Consider the following 19,327-nt stretch of genomic DNA (forward strand, 5'->3'; position numbering starts at 1 on the left):
AAAAAAAAAAAAAAAAAATTAGCCAGGTGTGGTAGGGCGTACCTGTAGTCTCACCTACTCAGGAGACTGAGATGGATCATCTGAGCCCAGGAAGTCAAGGCTGCAGTGAACTGTGATCATGCCACTGCACTCCAGCCTACGCAATGGGAGTGAGACCCTGTTCAAAAAATATAAAAATAAAAATTTTTTTTGGCTGGGCATGGTGTTCATGCCTGTAATCCCAGCACTTGGGGAGGCCAAGGCAGGTGGATCACTTGAGGTCAGGAGTTCAAGACCAGCCTGGCCAATATAGTGAAACCCTATCTCTACTAAAAATACCAACAAAAATTAGCTGGGCATGGTGGCATGTGCTTGTAGTTGTATTCCGAGCTATTAGGGAGGCTGAGGCAGAAGAATCACTTGAACCTGGGAGGCAGAGGTTGCAGTGAGCCAAGATCATGCCACTGCACTCCAGCCTGGGCGACAGGAGTGAAATTCCATCTCAAAAAAAAAATAAATAATAATAAATTTTTAAATATATCATTTTGGAGGAAAATGTAATCCAACCCAAAAGCAAGGGGTGACATTGAAAAGCAAGGAAGCTTGAGTAAAAACGGGAATGTTATTGACTCATGATCTGTGTATGATTTTATCCTAGTCTCCTGACCTATTGTCTCTTCCTGTCCAGGGGTTGCTGTGGCCCTGAAGCAAGCTATGACTCTGGAATTTAAAGTTTATCAGCACCAAGTGGTGGCCAACTGCAGGGCTCTGTCTGAGGCACTGATGGAGCTGGGCTACAAAATAGTCACAGGTACAGACACAGATGGTGTTCAGCAGGCCTGTTCTTGTGGTTGCATTAGGGCTTGCTCCTCAGTTTGTGCAACTGGGATGTGGCCCAGGCTCTGCTGCTGCAGCTGCAATGACTGGGGCCCACCTTGGGAGTAGGTCAGCCTCATCTCCAGCTGGAAAGCCTCCCCCTGCCTCAGACCAGCCAGCTGCCCCCTTGGGTGAGCCACAGATGTTGGGAATAGTGACTGTCATTGGTCACCAGCATAAGGACTGCATGTCCTCAGAACAGCTTTGCAGGAGGATGACCTGAGGCTCACGAGAGGTTGGACTGTAGTGGTCACACACCTGGTAGGTGGCAGAGCCAGGACTCTGTGGTGATGCCTTGCAGTGTGCCATGGGAGTGTCTTCTCTCACCCCGCTGAGCTGGGGCTGCACGGGCTGTCCCCTCCCAGTTTGCTGCATGTTCCTGGGGAGTTGGCTTGCTATAGCCATGTTTGCTTGGATCTGTACATTCTGGAGCTGTGGGCTGTGAATGAGATGGACTCCCTAGGTCAGGACCCCACTATGGGGTGCCATCCACCTCATAGCCACTGCAGGTTTCCACGGGGAGAGCGCATTTTTTTTTTGGCAGGCAGCATACTTGATCCTCCTGAGGAAGGGCGACTTTATACCTAGTCCCACAAGACTGCCAGTTGTGCTAGCAGTGGTGTGGTCCAGGAATATGGGTCCTGCTGTGTGTAGACCTGAGTGCCCACTCTCTGCACCATGCCCTTTGCCCTTTATAGGGATCACAGGATCCCTGGTCTAAGGAGTGGGGCTCCCACCCAATCCTGCATGTGCGACAGCGCCTGGAAAGGCCAGGCCAGTGGTGTCTCCTCAGCAGTACCAGCCACACCCTCTTTTATATTCTACTTCACTTACTTTCTGTTCTCCCTTCATCCTCCATGTCTTCAAATAATAAAGCCCAAGAAGTCCTCATGTGGACTGTGACCTTCAGGGTGCTTTAGCTCAGGAGTCCGTGACCTCCAGGCCACAGACTAGTACTAGTTTGTGGCCTGTTAGGAACCTGGCTGCACAGTAGGAAGTGAGCTGGGCCGAGAGCATTGCCACCTGAGCTCTGCCTCCTGTCAGATCAATGGCAGCATTATATTCTCATAGGAGCTGAACCCTGTTGTGAACTGCACATGTGAGGGATCTAGGTTGGGCCTCTTCAGAGAAACTATCTTTTTCTTTCCTTCTGATTATACCTGCATCCTTCTGAGAATCTAATGCCCAATGATCTGAGGTGGAAGTTTCATCCCAAAACCATCCCCCAACGCCATCCGTGGAAAAACTGTCTTCCACAGTTCCTGGTGCCAAAAAGGTTGGGGACCACTGCTTTAGGTCCCTGTTTCTCAAACTTGGATGTGCACACCACCCCTGGGGCTGCTGGTACGATGCAGATTCTGACCAGGTCTTGGGTGATGCTGGTCTGGGAGCCACCCTTGGAGTTGTGAGGGTTTAGGCCATAGTCCCTGTCACCATGGGCATCTCATGGCATGGGCCTGCCCTCATCCTGGTGACTTTGTCATCGTCACTCTACCCTCTGAGGGCCCGATGCATACGGCTGAAACAGATAATACTTGTGAATGCCCGCTTTGGTGCCTGGCACTGTGAGAAGCACCATGTCCAGCATCTTACTTAAACCTCATGACAGCCCTGTGAATTACTGCTGTTTTTGTTACAAATGGGCATCTGAGGTTTCACAATGTTGAGCTGCAACCCTAAAGCCACACAGCAAGTGGGTGGGCACAGCTGGGGGGCTGCAAAGCCAAGCTGGAGCCCTAGCTCACCCGCATCTTCAAAGGGATCCCTGCAACACAGCCCAGAAGCAGAGGCCCTAGTGCCGTCAGCACCCAAGGCAATACCCCGGCTTAATGAAGGTTCAAAGTGGAAGGATCCTCCTGTGTGACCTCGGACCACATGCAGAAAACTCTGTTAGCCTTGCTGTTGTCACCTTACCACTTTGATAATACCGCCAGCCTCACGGGATCCGGGAAAAACCTACCACAGGCTACAGTGTCTGGCACCTAATGTGCTCCATAAGCACGCCCCTTACCCCCTAGACAAAGTCACTTGAACCACTGCCCAATACTCATGCTGCCTTCGGGGAAGCCTTTACTATCAATGTTAGAGAAATGCCCAAGCAACGTGTCAGAGAAACAAGACAGGAGCAGCCTGAGGAAGCTGTCCCTTCCCAATGGGACTGTCAGGCCCTCTGCTATATGATCAGTTACCGCTTTCAAAAGTGCTCTATCCTTCCTTTCACATTCTTAGGCACGCACATCTCTCGTGGGCATTAGAATCCCAGGCCATGTGGTGGGGGTGCTCACCTTCCTGACCTCATCTGCTTTGGCCGCCTTCACCCTTGCCTTCATGTCACAGATTCCTTCACGGCATAGAATTAGCCTGCATTTCTACGTGTCCAACTTTGTTTCCAGGAGGTTCTGACAACCATTTGATCCTCGTGGATCTCCGTTCCAAAGGCACAGACGGTGGAAGGGCTGAGAAGGTGCTAGAAGCCTGTTCTATTGCCTGCAACAAGAACACCTGCCCAGGTGAGAATCATCCTTGGCCTTCTTCACTCCTCTCCCATCTGCATTTCTTCTGGCCAAAGTTGTAGCTGATGAAGATACTGGCTCTGGAGACAGACCTCATTTAAAAACTGGAGTGGGGACAGGGCACGGTGGCTCACGCCTGTAATCCCAGCACTTTGGGAGGCCGAGGCAGGCGGATCACTTGAGATCAGGAATTCAAGAGCAGCCTGGCCAAAATGGTGAAACCCTGTCTCTACTAAAAATAGAAAAATTAGCCGGGCATGGTGGTGCATACCTCCAATCCCAGCTACTCGGGAGGCTGAGGCAGGAGAGACGCATTAACCTGGGAGGCAGAGGTTGCAGTGAGTGGAGATTGTACCACTGCACTCCAGCCTGGGCAACAGAATGAGACTCAAACAAACAAAAAAAACTGGGCTGGGCACGGTGGTTCATGCCTGTAATTCCAGCACTTTGGGAGGCCGGGGTGGGTGAATCACAAGGTCAGGAGATTGAGACGGCTAACGGTGAAACCCCGTCTCTACTAAAAATGCAAAAAATTAGCCGGGTGTGGTAGCACACGCCTGTAGTCCTAGCTACTCGGGAGGCTGAGGCAGAAAAATCGCTTGAACCTGGGAGGCAGAGGCTGCAGTGAGCTGAGATCACACCATTGCACTCCAGCTTGGGCGACAGAGTGAGACTCTGTCTCGGGAACAAAAAAATAAATGGAGCAGGGGCGGGGACCATACCTTGGCTGTCTCTTGGCTGCGCCTTTGTACTTGGCCGTGACCCTGCCAGGGAGCAGAAAGACTGATGTGGAGCCGTTGGAGGTGGTACATTCATTAGATGAGGGAGGTCAGGGCCTCTGGAATCCAGAGGCTGCATTTTTCTCTGGGTTGTTAACAAAATATTGATGACGCATCTCAGACCCAGACAGATGTTAACCTCATTTTTAGGAGCAAGGGGCACATCAGACCACTCTGTGTACTAGTAATTAAGAATGGCCAAAACGTGGTTGTGCCTCCTTGTGCCTTGGGTTCTATATTAGTTTCTGAATCAGTTGTACTCTCCTTGCTACAAACAGCCAGTATCATCAGGCCAGTTCTCTTTTGCCCACATGTCCCTTTTTAAATGCACCATTGTCACAGTGGTGACAATGTGGCTTAGGGACAGAGCCCCTTTTATCTTGTAGGTGACAGAAGTGCTCTGCGGCCCAGTGGACTGCGGCTGGGGACCCCAGCACTGACATCTCGCGGACTTTTGGAAAAAGACTTCCAAAAAGTAGCCCAGTTTATTCACAGAGGTAAGGATAAACTTTTGGAAGTTGCCACATCTTATTGTGTGTATTTAGTTTCTGATTGTGATGAGTAGCTGAGATCCTGCCACTGAAAGACAATTCTGCACCAAGGCTGAGTGTTGGGGTGGGAGACAGCAAAAAACACTTATGTAAATCACCTTGTGTGAGAGGTTTATAAATTTGGGCTACCCAGAACATCTGTCTAAGGGTGGGTGCATCCGAGAGTAATTGAGGTAAGCATGGAGACCTTGTGTCCTGCTGCACTCCCCAGCTGGGGGACATTCTGGCAGTTGTGCCTCGGCCCGCAGCCATTGCGCCCCACTTGGTGTGTAGTGTGCGGTGACTCACTTGTGTCTTGTTGCACAGGGATAGAGCTGACCCTGCAGATCCAGAGCGACATTGGTGTCAGAGCCACCCTGAAGGAGTTCAAGGAGAGACTGACAGGGGATAAGTACCAGGGGGCCATGCAGGCTCTCCGGGAGGAGGTTGAGAGCTTCGCCTCTCTCTTCCCTCTGCCTGGCCTGCCCGACTTCTAAAGGAGCCGGTCCACTCTGGACCCACCTGGCGCCACAGAGGAGGCTGCCTGCCAGAGGACCCCCACTTGAGAAATGGATGAGCTGCTCCACAGGGGAACCGTTGACACTTGGGCCCTCTGAGGGGGTTTCTTCTGGACTTTTTTCATGTTTTCTTCACAAATCAAAATTTGTTTAAGTCTCACTGTTAGTAATTCTGGGACAGGTTATTAATTAAAGGATTTAAATTTGAACCTGGCTTTCTCACAGCTGGATATAATTCTAGAAAAATAAAATACTATGTAGCCACTTGGCCATAATCATTTAGACCATGGTGTAGGGCAAGGCTATTAGGAAGATTCTAGCGTTTTACTCTCCCTGGGCTTTCCTCCGCCTTGCTGCAACAGAGAGGAAATGCCCATGTCCACAGCTTGTAAACACTGCCCCCTCACTATCTTGTTATCCAGTGGCATGCCAAAGGAGAACTGAATTCGCCTCTGAACCTTCTGCTGTAAATCAGAAGTGTATGTTAGCCAAGTGTACACAAGATGCACCCAGTATGGTGGGAGGGTTTTGCTGTCAGTAACTCAAAGTGTGGTGTAGAAGTGGTCTCCTCCCTCCATCCTGGGAAGTCGCAGTCCCATCCTGGTGTGAGAATCAACCAGGCTTTCCTGCTCCACCTGAGATAACCAACTCCTTCCCATAATCAGGAAGCCAAATGTCACCTTCCCAAAGAAACTTTATTTTCACGTAGCTGAAGTGCAAAACATAGATGACCATTTTTAATAAGCACAATCAAATTTTTAACCACAGAATGTCTACAAGAATTATAGCTTTAAAAAATACAACCAATTTTCATATTTCAAAAATATTTGAACTCAAATAAATTAATTTCTTAAAAAGTACACTTCTCATACTATGTGTTTGGCATTGACTCTGGTTAACTCTTGTGCAGCAACACCTACGAGATGCTATCACACACGCGCCAGCCGCACTCCTGCACCAGCCGCTGCAACAACTGCAGCTCATGTGGTGGCGGGGACTCACATTCACAAGACGGGACAGGAACATGCAGTAATAAAATAGCTTTTTAAAAAATAACACATATGAATTCATCACATAGGACGATGCTTTTCACTGTAACCTTGAAGGTGGCATTTATCTCGATCTGTGACTCCAGCTATTTACTGGCAGACAATCCCGGTGAGGCAGCCTGTGGTCCCACCTTGTAGGTGGCAGTCCCTGCAATCTGGGGTCTAGCCTGTTGGCGTTTGCTTTATTGTGGGTGGAGCAGCTGCTACAGAATCCGTGAGTTGTGGGTGACTCACCAGTCCCTACATTTCTGCTACCAAAGTGGTCTTCAATTCAGGGGCCTGAACCCTCCCCAGCTGGAGACAAGCTGCCATCTCCAGGGCTCACTATGTACAGCCTCCACTCTTGAGCTGAATAAGCACTCCCAAGAATCTGGGCCCCTACCAACAGATTAATCGGCTGCAGAGTGTTCATCCCTCCCCACACCCCCATCCACTCCTGCCTCCTCCTGTCCACTGCTTTAACCAAACCTTAATGAGGTAAGGCCAGGTTAGGTCAGGGCTCGAAGGAGAATAGACTCAGGAAAACTTAGTTTGCCCAGTCTTGTCAGCTGACATTGGTTTTGCTTTTCAGCCAAAAGTAGAAACTTGATGCTTTTTCCTTTTTGCAGTGTTAAAACCACATCTCCCGTTTTATTATGTTCCATCACAGTATTGGGGCAAAACCAGAAAGCTGGCTGGTTTACTTCAAAGCACAAACCAAGGCACTGTCTTCTGTACTTTTCAGGGAGGTGGGAAGGTAAAGGAGACTGCCCACTATAGGGGCTCAGTTCCCCCAAAGGCCTTGCACACCTTCTGATAAACCCCCTGGCTGAGACAATGCTACTGGCTGTGCAGACAAAGACGTGACAGCAGCACTAGACGCTGACCCAACATGCAGTGCTGGGCCTGGGCGGCGCGGCATGTTCAGCACGCGGGCAGCAGTCAGCGCATGCAAGACATTCGGTGAGCAGAGGACTGCCCTCCGCCTCCTACTGCAGCCGCCCTGGTGCGTGAAATGAAATTGGTGGGCCTTCCTAGGATTGTGAAATGGGACTTGTCGTTTGTGTGAGGTTGAAATCTACTATACTTTGAATATGGCAACTGTTTTCAACCACTGAAGCAAAGAAAGTAAAGGCCAGATGGGGAATGAAAGGTAAGGTACTGCGGTCTATTTCCAAATTCAGGAGCAATGTGTGTAACTTCAACTGTTGGAGTAAATGAGGTATGGAAAAGCCACAATTTCTAAAATCCCAAGGTTCCACCAAAGGAGTGAGGCTCCTGGGGAAACAGGCATGAGGCAGCGGCTCAGTCGGATGTGTCCTGTGCGGTATAAGAAGCTGTGGCCTGATCTCTAAAGTGGGGCTTTTGAAAATGACCAGTCCACAACTACCCGCGTGGCTAGTTTAACCTAGACTGCTTCAGAAACGAGGGAGGGGGATAATGGACTGGAGGAAAAGCTTGACACAAAACTCAAGACAACCAGTTTCAGTACCTGGGCCCTCAAAGCAACAGTGAGGACTGAGGAAGTAGCAAGGGGCACTGATGTCATCTGTTTTCTGGGAAGTGTTATTTTTAATGGTTTCATTAAAAACTGATTAACCTTCTACTGGAAGAATACCTCAAATGAAAGTTCTTTTTTATTTTTTTTTTTTTTTTGAGACGGAGTTTTTGCTTTTGTTGCCCAGTCTGGAGTACAGTGGCGCAGTCTCAGCTCAGAGTAACCTCTGCCTCCCAGGTTCAAGTGATTCTCCTGCCTCAGCCTCCCAAGTAACTGGGATTACAGGCACGCACCACCAGACTTGACTAACTTTTTTTGTGTTTTTAGTAGAGATGGGGTTTCACCACGTTAGCCAGGCTGGTCTCGAACTCCTGACCTCAGGCGATCCGCCCGCCTCGGCCTCCCAAAAGTATTGGGATTACAGGTGTGAGCCACCGCGCCCGGCCTCAACTGAAAATTCTTGATGAGATTAGTCCCACTGCATAGTAGGTTTCAGTTCCCCAGAGTGAAGGGGGCACAGGGAGGGGCAGGGCTTTCCAGTGTTAACTGCCTCTGCCCAAGTTATGACTCAGTCCTGGTACCACTTCAAGATCCCTTTGAAAGGAAACATACTTTGCATCAAGTAATCCATTGAAATTGCCACATTGAAAAGTTAGTTTTTAACCCAGTTTTTAAATATAAATCTGGGAGCTCAAACACTAGTCATGAAGCCATCTTTACTTAATGAAGAACAACCTTGAGGGAGACTGGCCCTGCTTGCCACTTCTATGGCTGCCCCTGAGACAGTCTGTTCTGTTCATGCCCCAGGAGCCTTTTGCCTTAGGTCTCAGGACCTTCTGAACCACCCTTGAGGGTGTGTGCCAGCAAATACCTCAAGTGGACTTCTACTTAGGACCACTTGAGTGCACAGCTTCAGCTTCTAGAAGGCCAAGTGTGGCTGCAATTCAGGATCTGCCCCAAACTCATGAGCCTTTCCCAACTTTCCCAGGCAAGAGTATGAGCTGTGAATTTCTGTGTTGGTGACAGGAATGCCACAGTGGTGGGGCCAATGATCACTTTCTGACCTTCCTGCCTTGTCAGATAAAATGTTGCACAGTTATGGCCATGGAGGCGTAAGTAGACAGCAATTAGCCAGCCAGTGGGAAAACAAATCAGCATCTAGAACAGGAGGAGGGGGAGCCATACAGATAAGGGAGCCCATGATGAGAAGCAGGCTCCCTGCACAGCCTCTGCCTCCGGCGCAAATAACAGACGTTTCACATTTAAAGGCTGCCAAGGTATTGCTGGCGACTCTTCTGTCTGTGAACATGTGCAACGGGCACAGGTACAGAGAACCAATGAGATGTAGGCAGCGCCATCTGCCACAAAAGGTTCTCCATCACAGCCCCAGGAGCAACATCAAACACCTCTGATGGGAGCAAGGACCCTGAACAGAAGCCAACAGCTGGAGCCAGCGGGCCATGCCCTTACAACGAGGACTCGGACAAGGAGGGAACCGCCGGAGTGACGTGACGCAAGCCCTCTTTGGTCCCTCTCAGCTTCCACCGGGGTCTCTGCCTCCTTGATGAGAAGAGAAGCTGGCTGGCTCCATGATGACCTCAAGTGTGTACTACAGGCCAATGGGCAGGCCGGGCCTCAGCAGTAGGCGCCAACAGATGCACACCCAAGGCTGATTCAGGTCCATTTCAGCACAATTTTTGTGGAACAAATCAAAGAAGCAGTAATACCCAGAGCTGTCCCCACTTAGGGAATAAAATTTTCAAGGCTGCAAGAAACCTTCTGTCTACAAACCAGTGGCCATTGCCTAAGGAGGCTCGGGGAGGCCAGGGGATCACTATCAGTGGGACAGGTGCTGGCGGAACCAGGGGTGTCTCCTTCCCAGTCTCAAACTTGTCCTCAGAAGGGGGACTCAACTGGGGGCGGCCGTGAGCTGTGGTGACTGAGGTGCACACAGCCTCCCAAAGGCAGAACCTGAAGAGCGTCACGTGGTAGCTCATCCAGGAAATCCGTGCCATTTGAGTTCTCATCGGCTGGGCCGACCACCTGCACCAGCTGACTAAACAGAACCATGCTGTCCAATGCCCACGAGACCCAGTGAGAGGTAGTGAAGTGGTTGCAAAGGTTTGTGTGGGTGGGAGCTGGAGTGTGGCCTCTGCCATGTTCACACGGGTCTGCAGACCTTCCCCACGAGGACAGTCAGTGCTCACGCACTCTGGCCAGCAGGAACCAGTGGGCCACCCAGGAGGGCTGCTGGCTGCTCCTCCCTTGCGTGGCAGGGATGGCCTCATGGCACCTCAGCCCTACTCTGCCTGCTGTGCTCTCCAGCCCCCAAGGTGGTCCTCACCATTGGCTTTGGTCACTTGTGCCCGCTTCACACTGGGACTAGGGAACACTCTGCTAGTTCCTGGCGAAAGAGCATAGGGGGTGAGTCCCAAGGCCCGCTCACAGGCATTTCTCTCCCAGGTAAAGGTGGTGAGGACAGGGGACAGGGTACTGCTCACGCTCTGTGGCCCTGAGGCCAAGGCTGCATGTTTCCCACGACCCAAAGGGTGGCAGCCTTTCTCCCTCCCACTGGCTGGTCCAGGGCCTCCCCTGGGACAGCAGGCTCCAGGACACAAATACAAGTCTGTATCTGGGTCTGAAGGAGGTGATGGGTGTTCTGCTTTCCTGTTTTCCATCAAACCACAACAGTTACCAGGCTGCCGCCCTTGCTCATTTTGCCACTCAAGTGTCTGGCAATGCTGAATACGGTCAGTGTGCTCCTCCCATCAGGTTTTGGCCTTCCTGCCCTCACCCTGCCCCACCAAGGGACTGGTGGCTGCCCTTCTGCCCTGGCTGTCAGTCCTCAGAAAACCAAGGCCCCCTCTACATCCAGGGGCCTCTCTTCACCAGGGAGCCGAATGTAGCTGTCACCATCCCTCCAGACGCCTTTAGAGGGACCCAGGCTCCACTTCTGCCCATGTCCAACTTGAAAACTACCAGGAGCCACGTGGGAACCATGCTGCCAGACACCAGAAACCTAAACAGTCCAGTTCAGGCAACTGTTTGGTCATACCAACCCCTCCCCTCCCCATACCCTGAGTCACAGGTCTTGGTCACAGTGGCTGGGACCGACCTCAGATTTTATACAAAAAGCTGGGGACATAGTCAAACCTGAGCATGGGGTGGCTGGTCCCTGCAGATTCCTGCATGTAGTGCAGCTTCAGCAGCTCAGCCAGGTACTGGACCACCCTGACATCCTCATTCACCAGACCCAGGGTCAACTTCAGGAAGCTCGCCTGGCGGCTGGCTAGCAGCTCCTCTGTCTCCTTGTCATGCGTAGGCAGGTGCAAGTGGTGGCAGAAGGTGTAGAGGAAGGCCTTGGAGCAGAGCTGAGTGAGCATGCTCTGGACATGCAGGTAGTAAGTGCTGCCCCGCTTGATCTGTGTGCGGTGGTCCGCCAGGCGGGGCACCAGGGTGCCTCTGTAAAGGGGGCAGCGCAGGGTTTTGTTGTCAAGGTCCAGGATGCTCGTGTAGTGGCTGTAGCGACTCAGGGCATGAAGGGTACCGGCACCGGCAGGGGAGGCCACTCTGAAACAGACAGGCCAAGGTCAGGAGGAAGGGCAAGGGCTGGGAAAGTGGAGGCAGAAGCTTGGGAGGTGAGGCCTCCTGTCCCTAGGCCAGCATCCACCTAGCCAGCATGCACTGGCTTTTCCTGGAAGACAAATCTGATCATCGTGATCTTCAAAGGGCTCCTCACCACTCTTATGGTCAAGGTCAAACGCGGTGGGTGGCCCACAAAGCCCTTTCTGGTCCAATTCCTGCTGAATGGACTCTTTCTTGGAGCCCTGGCAAGCTTTCAGTGGGGCCTCAAAATTAGAAACCTCTTTGTTCAGGCAGGGTGGCTCACGCCTGTAATCCCAGCACTTTGGGAGGCCGAGGCGGGTAGATCACGAGGTCAGGAGATTGAGACCATCCTGGCTCACACGGTGAAACCCCATCTCTACTAAATATACAAAAAATTAGCCGGGCGTGGTGGCGGGCGCCTGCAATCCCAGCTACTTGGGAGGCTGAGGCTGGAGAATGGTGTAAACCTGGGAGGTGGAGCTTGCACTGAGCCGAGATCACACCACTGCACTCCAGTCTGGGCGACAGAGTGAGACTCTGTCTCAAAAACAAAACAAACAAACAAACAAACCTCTTTGTTCTGCCTGAAATAACCTCTCTCCCTCTTGTACTTAATTCAAGTTAAACCATATTCAGCCTTCCCCAAGCCTCTCCTGCTTTCTTGCTGTGACCTTGGCCAAATTCATTACCCTCTCGGAGCCTCATCTATAAGATGGAGATAACAGTTCCTACTGTCTTTATTTAGAGACAGGGTCTTGCTCTGTTGCCCAGGCTGGCATGCAGTGGCACAATCGTGACTCACTGCAGCCTTCACCTCCTGGGCTCAAGCAATCCTCCCACCTTGGCCTCCCAAGTAGTTGGTACTGCAGGCATATGCCACCACACCCAGATAATGTTTTGTAGAGAAGAAAGCTTGCTATGTTTCCCAGGCTGGTCTTGAACTGCTGGGCTCAAGTGATCCTTCTGCCTTAGCCTCCCAAAGATTTAGGATTATAGGCATGAGCCACTGTATGGGCCAGTTACTACTATGACATCCCTCATGGGGTTGCTGTGGAGACAAACTGAGTGATGTTTAGGACAATGCCAGTCCTCAGTAGGCGCTGTCATCACCATCACTACTTTTAGCCTAGCACTGACCAGTGGGGTGACTGCTGTTTGTTCATTGGCTTCTCCCCACTGGACAAGGAGCTCCAAGATTCTAGAGTCCCAGAACTGCATCTGATCTGGTCTCATGCCCCAATGCCTGGCACATCAGAACCAGGAAAAGCCAGTGTTCACTCAGTGAGGGGAGCGGTTCCTTAAACACCCTCCTGGAGCAGCTTCCTCAGAGCAGCAGGGACTGCCCTGTAGGGCCTGGACATTTAGGGTTTATGTCAGACAGGTATGGTGTAAAAAGGACTGACGGTGACTTGGGACCAAGGTCTCATAGTACTTTTCCCTTCCTGGGTTTTATCTTCTTGTATATTTAACAATCATTTACAGAGCAGTAACATCCCGGCATTGTCCTGGGAGCTAACCCTGTAATGAAGAATGACCTAGAACTCTTGTCCTGCATGAACTCAGTCTGACTGGGAAGAAATGTGCACAAGTACAGCGAAGTGAAGGAAGATGAGGTCTCGTTCTCCTTGAGAAAGGTTGTAGTTGGGGAGACCTGGGGGATTCGTAGAGTTGCCTTAGAACTGGCCCTCAGAAGCAGCGTGGGCTCTAGGGACTGAGGAGGGTGTGGCATACCATGCCAAAAGCAAGGTCACAGAGATGGGACAGCTGAGACACACAGGCCATGCATCCCGCCCACAGGGACAGCACTGGGCTATGGACCGCATGCATCCCACGGGCATGGAGGAATTGGGGCCTGCAGGTGGCTGACAGCTAAGAAAGCTCACAAGGGCAGTAAGACGCTCTCCTCAACCCATACTGCATGGCCCCTGTGTTCCGGGGCCTTCTCAGCTCTCTACTGCCTTCACCCTCACCTCCCCAAAGTGGGGCCGGCCAGAGTCAAACACCTCCCACGCTCTGCACATCCAGATCCACAGGTGCTGCCGCCACAGGGCACCCAGGCCTCACCTCCCACCTTTTTGCCCCTCCATCTCTGCCAGGATACCTGCTCCCAGGCCCAGCATCCCCTGATGCAGCTCTGACACTTGCCCCAACAGTGGCACTTCTTTTGGAAGAAGCTGGCTATTCTAACTGTTCCTCCACTTCTGTTTCCATAAAGCTCCTCCTCAGGAAGCCAGATGACGTGGGAAGGGAGAAGCCTCAGGCCTCAGGCCTCCGGCCCCCAGGCGCACAGCACCCCAACTGCAGCTTCATATTGCACTTCCCATGCCCACTATGGGAGGACACCTCTGTGACCAATGAGGACACAGAGGACTGGGTGAGGCGGCAGCTTGTGCAAGGTCACCAGGCTAGCTAGTGGTCAAGCCAGGACTCAACCCAGGGTCCCTGACACATGCTAGGCTAGCACTTTCTCCCGCCAGAACTGTGCTCTGCTTTTTGGTCCGGGCCTGTGACTGCTGCTTAGTAAGCAATACAGTGACTCCTGGTGTTCACTTAAAATGACAGCAGGGCCAGGTTCACGCCTGTAATCCCAGCACTTCGGGAGGCTGAGGTGGGCCAATCATTTGAGACCAGCCTGGCCAACGTGGTGAAACGCTGTTTCTACAAAAAATACAAAAATTAGCCTGGCAAGGTGGCGCACGCCTATAATTCCAGTTACTGGAGTGGCTGAGGCACGAGAATAACCTGAGCCTAGGAGGCAGAGGCTGCAGTGGGCCGAGATCACATCACTGCACTCCAGCCTGGGCAACAACAGAGCAAGACTCTGTCTCAAAAAAAAAACAAAAAAAACAAAAACACAAAATAAAAAAACCCGCAAATGACAGGAGACCAGCTTGGTGGTTTAGTCATCTCTTATCCCCACAGATGGCTGACCCAACTATAAGCACTTCCAGGCAGAGTGAAAAAAACCAAGGGCGAGCAAGACTGGTGTTCTGAGGTGAGAGTCCTGAGAGAGAGTCCATCATGTGAACAGCGGGCCTGAGTGAAGAGAGACACTTCTGGACCATGGTGCTCAGAGTGCAGAGCCTCTGCAGCGCAACACCTCTGAGGACAGGAAGGTCACAGCCACCGAAGACATCTCTCCTGCTCATGATTTTTAAAGCTGGGCCTCAGGTGGGCCCCAGTCTGCCTGCCTGTGTCGGTGCCGGCTGAGAACTTCTCAGGACCCAGTACTGCACTGTGCTGTGCTTTTTGGACATGCACTAAACGTGGAGCCTTCCGATGGCTCTCAGGTGGGCCCCGGGAGCCCTTCAGAGGTGTTCAACACGATTGGGTGACTGAATGAATAAGATGGCTGGTCCGAATCCAGACAGCAAGTGGTGGCACATCAGGACCTGACCCAGACCACCCACTGCTCCTGCTAACTGCCACGGCCCACAACAGTTTCATCTTATGATACCCTCAGGTGGTGTCTTCTGCACACCTCCCCCAGGAATTCTGTGGGTGAGCTGTAGTCCATCCCATTCGGCCCCACAGGGGACCCTCCAGGGTACAAGGCTCCCCACCCCTGCCCGCCGCACCTTACGCCTGTGCAGGACGCTGGAGGCAGATGCTCCCAGCACCCAACATCTGCGCATGCTCTGAAGGTTGAAGGAGCACTTACAGGGACAGCGGCCTAACCCTTTCCCCCAGAGTCGTCTGTCCCTTCTGATGAGCCTTTTGCTTTTATAGAGGGATGCTCCCTGCAGTCTGGCTGGCGAGGGCCACAGATAGATTCCATGTCTTACCTCACACCAACCAAATCAGAACCTCGAAGGGTGTGACTCAGGAATCCATGATTTTTAAAACTTTCCCGGCTGGGTGCGGTGGCTCACGCCTGTAATCCCAGCACTTTGGGAGGCCGAGGCAGGCAGATCACCCGAGGTTAGGAGTTCCAGACCAGCCTGGCCAACATGCTAAAACCCCATCTCTACCAAAAATAGAAAAGTTAGCCGGGGGTGGTGGCAGACACCTGCAATCCCAGCTACTTGGGAGCCTGAGGCAGGAGAATTGCTTGAACCCGGGAGGTGGAGGTTGCAGTGAGTCGAGATGGTGCCATTACACTCCAGCCTGGGGGACAATAGCGAGACTTCGTCGCAAAAAAAATAAAAATAAAAACTTTCCCTAATAATTCTGACACAGCTCAGGGACAGATGGGGATTGGCAACCACCTAGGAACTGCAACCCCCTTACATGACAGACAAGGAAATGGAAACCAGAGAGGGGGATGATTTGTCAAAAGTAACACAGTGGTAGGAACTGGGCCCTATCTAGAAGCCAGGCTTTCTGATTCTGGCTCCACAACACCAATATGCCTCATCCCCATCTGGCCAAGGCCCTTCCCCAACACCTGGAACCAGTTACCTCTGCAAGCCAATAAGCTTCCACTTCTGAAAATCCATAATGTGCAAAGGGGAGGAGGCCCAATGTTTCACGGGCTTAGCGTAGCAGCCATAGCTGGGGACAAAGATAGCCAGTGCAGTCACGAGCTTCCTGACTATGGCCTCATCTTCCCCCAGGACCACGAGTGTCCTCCCGCTGAGCAGGGAGTAGATGGCTGGGTGGGCAAAGGGGTACTGGCGGATGAATTTTAAGGCGTTCTGGCCAGCCCTCTTTTTATGCCTATCGGAAGACAGGCCAGCAGGATAAGCAGAAGGGATCCTGTCTGAGCTGGTGGAGGCTACACTGCTCACATAGCTGGTGGTGTCTGAGTAGTTATCCAGGCTGGTCTTACTGATGTCCCGGCTAGCCAGCAGGTGGCTTGGGTCCAGCTCATAAGCGGAAAACCCTTCACAGCTGTCGTCTCGGGAAGAAGGGCTGGCATTTTCCATTGAAAAGTCTACACGGAACCCCTGGTCCTTCTGCCTATGGCGCTGTGGGGGGCTGCTCACCACTCCATCCTCGTCAGATTGTGTGTGGGCTGGACTGGAGGGCAGCACCAGCTGACCATCGTTCTCCTTCCCAATACAGCAGGAGTCTATTTGTGATGGGGTGTTTTCCCTGCTGCCCTCCTCCGTCTCACCCAGCTCTGGAGGACTGATGCTTGCCTGGAAGTGGATGGCTCCCTCATTGCCATCTGGATATGATTCTTCTTCATTAATGGCACTTGGGTAGCTGGCCTTAAAGTCATCAGGGATGACGGTCTCAGAGGGGCAGGTACTGAGGACTTCAATACTGTCCTCGCTGATGGTCCTGTGGCTGACTGCTTTGCTCCGGACTACCTGGGGGCTCAATGGTACCGTGAGGCTGGCCTGGCTGTCAGACTTAGAAAGCACAGAGGTGGATTTCTCCGTGCCCAAAACTTCAATGCTTTCACCACTGCTGATACTCCCTTTCATATCCATATCCAGGTAGTCCAAGTTTTCCTGGGGGTCGAAACTGCTCAACTCCGTCACCTCCACTTCCTTGTACTCATCTCCCAGCTCCTGCTCCATCTTGATTAGCACAGACTCCACACTGGACTTGTAAGAACCAACACTAATTAACACTTTAGGAATTGGGCATTCTTCTAGAGACCTTGAAGGCGGCCTGTCTTGACTGGGCTTAGAGGGTATGCTTTCTTGCTTCTCCACCATCCTGTCATCCACCTCCACAAAGTCTTCAAAGAGAAAGTTTGTTATGTGCTGTTGTTTTAGAAGTGCTCTATCAATCTGACTGGTCAGGAGGTAACACAGGTCTCCTCTGAACATGTGTTCAATGTGGCTGAGCTGAGTCAGGGTCTGGGAGAAATATTCAGTGTCACAGAGCTCCTCTAAGGTCTTCAATTTCTTGTCAAAACACTTGGTGGACTTTGCTTTGATAAGTTTTGGGGTGTAGGCTGGTCTGCAGGCGTAAAGGTCTGTGTCCGCAGACTCATCAGGGTTAGAGGTAGTGGATGCCTGGCTGGCCTGATCCTGGATGTGCTCCATCTCACCAGGACACAAATCACACCCCTTCAGCTTCCGATGAGGGTATGAGCGGATCTGCTTCAGCAGGTCTTGATGTTCAATGATGGACTTCTCCACACTGGCCAGTTCATTGGCTTTCTCAATTGCCTGAGATGAGTAAAAGCCTTTGTCGTTGGCTTTCTTCTGGATCTCCGTTTCTGTGTGCAGCACTGTCCTGGTGTAATCCAAATCTTTCAGCTTTTTTTCAAGTTCCCCAGCAAATGCCTTCCTGTTGCCAGTCTTCAAGCACTCAGAAGCTCTGGAAAATTCGGCTGAGAGCTCCTGGAACTGCTGCATGATTTTATGCTGGTCTGCAGAGATATAAGCCATGCAAAACGGCCTCACGAAGCCACGGGCCTCCAGGTCGTATAGGGTAAGGTGGTGCACGTATGCAAAGGCTCCCTCCTTGGAATCTCCCAGCACCACCTTGGAGTCCTCCACGAAGTTCAGCTTGGGGTAGGCAGATCCAGGAGGATGGCCCACGAAGGAAGCCTGGTAATCCACCGACATGATACGCAGGGAGAAGTAATTGAGATCAAAAGTGCCAAAAACTTTGGTGTCATTGGGGATGGTCAGTAACGGTTGGGGTCCCACCTGCTCAGAGAACTCGGAAATAAGAATGAAGTCCCTCGAAAACTTGGCCCCAGACAGTTTTGACCAGGGGTTAGCACCCTGGTTGGCGAAGGGGAAGAGCGGCACCGAGTACTCCTCAGGCAGGGCCGGCTCATTGTAAGGCTCTTCCTCATATTCTTCCTCTTTAGTGAAGGCCACTACGTCAGGGGCGCTGATCATATTTCCAGATGTATGAAGAAAACATTGAGAGGAAGTGGGAAAGAATACGGGGTTAATCGACGCGCAGAACGCAGGCCTCCGGAGAAAGAAGCGAAGCCCTTACAGCCTTCTTTGCGACTCCCCGAACCCGGGGTCCTAGGCTGCTTCTCACACACCCGAGGACTCGAACTCTAGCCGCCCCCTCAGAGTTGTAGCTCCTCCGGAGCTCTCGGAGGCCTCCTGAATGCCAAGGCCGCAGGCCTAAATGCCCTTCTCTTCTTCCTCTGGCGAGCGCGGCCAGCACAAGAAACCTGCAGCGGGGTCACCTGCACTCCCTGGAACCCACCGCGACAAGCAACAGCCCCCGCTGTGAACCAGGCTTAACGCGAGGCTACGGGACGCCGCAGGGGTCAGCCAAGCGCTGCCGCCCCTCACTGCCCGAGGGCAGAAACCGTCGCGGCTCCTAGGACGCCACAACCCGGATTCAGCTACCGCGGCGCCGCCATCTTGGTGTCACATGATTCCTGGTGTCGGCGCCGCGTGACCCGGAAGCGTCCTCGTAGACTTCCGAGCAGGAGAAAAAAAAGTCATGCGAAACGGAAGGCCTTGGATGGGAGTGTCCGGCGGCTTCCCCCAAGAAGGAATGTGATTAACCAACCACTGCTGGGAAGGAGGGGAAAGTGGGGCGGAGTAAGTCGGGGGCGGGTGGTAGGGGGAAACGTGCTTGGACGAGGGGCGCGAGTCAGTCTGGGAGTTGTAGTTCCAGGTCGCTGTGGGGCGCGCGCCTGGCGGAAGTGGCTGGAGAAGGCGGGCGGAAGCTCCACGCCGAGGTACTGGGTTAGGTGCTGAGGCGGCGGCGGCGACACGTGAAAGACTGAGTGACTGAAGCTCCAAAGGCCAGCAGGCTGGTGGGGACGTGACCGAAGCGAGGCTCTAGTTCCTTTTCGGTGGGCGCCAGTTGAGCCTCGCCTCTGGCTTCCCCAGGATGCGCCGGCAGCCGGGGAGCGGCTGCAGGCGCGGGGCCTAAGGATGATCTTTCCTGTCCTCCGCTACGCGCTCCGGTGGCTGCGACAGCCCGGAGACCGTGCGTTTTCCCGCCCCGCCATGGAGGTGGCCCTCCGAGGCGTGCGGAAAGTCCTCTGTGTGGCCGAAAAAAATGACGCGGCCAAGGGGATCGCCGACCTGCTGTCCAATGGTCGCATGAGGCGGGTAAGAAAGCGCTTTCCGATCAGCTGCGTGCCTTAAGGGAGGCCCACCGAGCCGGGC

The 19,327-nt window shown here is 52.6% G+C and overlaps 3 protein-coding genes across 6 annotated transcripts in view; 2 read left to right on the forward strand and 1 right to left on the reverse strand.

The window, feature by feature from the left end:
* SHMT1 (serine hydroxymethyltransferase 1 (soluble)) overlaps positions 1–6,055 on the forward strand; it is a 29,821-nt gene extending 23,766 nt beyond the window's left edge. For both annotated transcript variants that reach the window (XM_011961633.1, XM_011961634.1), the window contains 4 exons: positions 668–790; positions 3,249–3,365; positions 4,534–4,644; positions 5,005–6,055. In XM_011961633.1, the coding sequence (XP_011817023.1) occupies positions 668–790; positions 3,249–3,365; positions 4,534–4,644; positions 5,005–5,174 (521 nt within the window). In that variant the 3' untranslated portion in view covers positions 5,175–6,055. The remainder of the gene's footprint in view (positions 1–667; positions 791–3,248; positions 3,366–4,533; positions 4,645–5,004) is intronic.
* On the reverse strand, positions 5,872–18,744 carry SMCR8 (Smith-Magenis syndrome chromosome region, candidate 8). Its single transcript, XM_011961632.1, has 3 exons — positions 15,729–18,744; positions 10,711–11,291; positions 5,872–6,363 (listed from the first exon to the last, which is right to left on the reverse strand). The coding sequence occupies exons 1-2, from the start codon at positions 18,080–18,082 to the stop codon at positions 10,838–10,840; spliced, it is 2,808 nt and encodes a 935-aa protein (XP_011817022.1). The 5' UTR covers positions 18,083–18,744; the 3' UTR covers positions 5,872–6,363; positions 10,711–10,837.
* Positions 18,745–18,778: 34 nt separating this feature from the next.
* Positions 18,779–19,327, forward strand: part of TOP3A (topoisomerase (DNA) III alpha) — a 41,970-nt gene continuing 41,421 nt past the window's right edge. For 2 of the 3 annotated variants that reach the window (XM_011961635.1, XM_011961636.1), the window contains exon 1: positions 18,779–19,270. In XM_011961635.1, the coding sequence (XP_011817025.1) occupies positions 19,091–19,270 (180 nt within the window). In that variant the 5' untranslated portion in view covers positions 18,779–19,090. The remainder of the gene's footprint in view (positions 19,271–19,327) is intronic. The other variant, XM_011961637.1, reaches the window with a different exon arrangement.

Source organism: Colobus angolensis, unplaced genomic scaffold (assembly GCF_000951035.1).
Source record: "Colobus angolensis palliatus isolate OR3802 unplaced genomic scaffold, Cang.pa_1.0 Scaffold560, whole genome shotgun sequence".
In the NCBI taxonomy this organism is placed as follows: domain Eukaryota; kingdom Metazoa; phylum Chordata; class Mammalia; order Primates; family Cercopithecidae; genus Colobus; species Colobus angolensis.

Coding starts and splice junctions, on each gene's coding strand:
- SMCR8 (XM_011961632.1), bottom strand. CDS start 18,082: ATGATCAGCGCCCCTGACGTAGTGGCCTTCACTAAAGAGGAAGAATAT. Junction 11,292..15,728: donor AAGCTTATTGGCTTGCAGAG/GTAACTGGTTCC, acceptor TGTCTGTTTCAG/AGTGGCCTCCCCTGCCGGTG.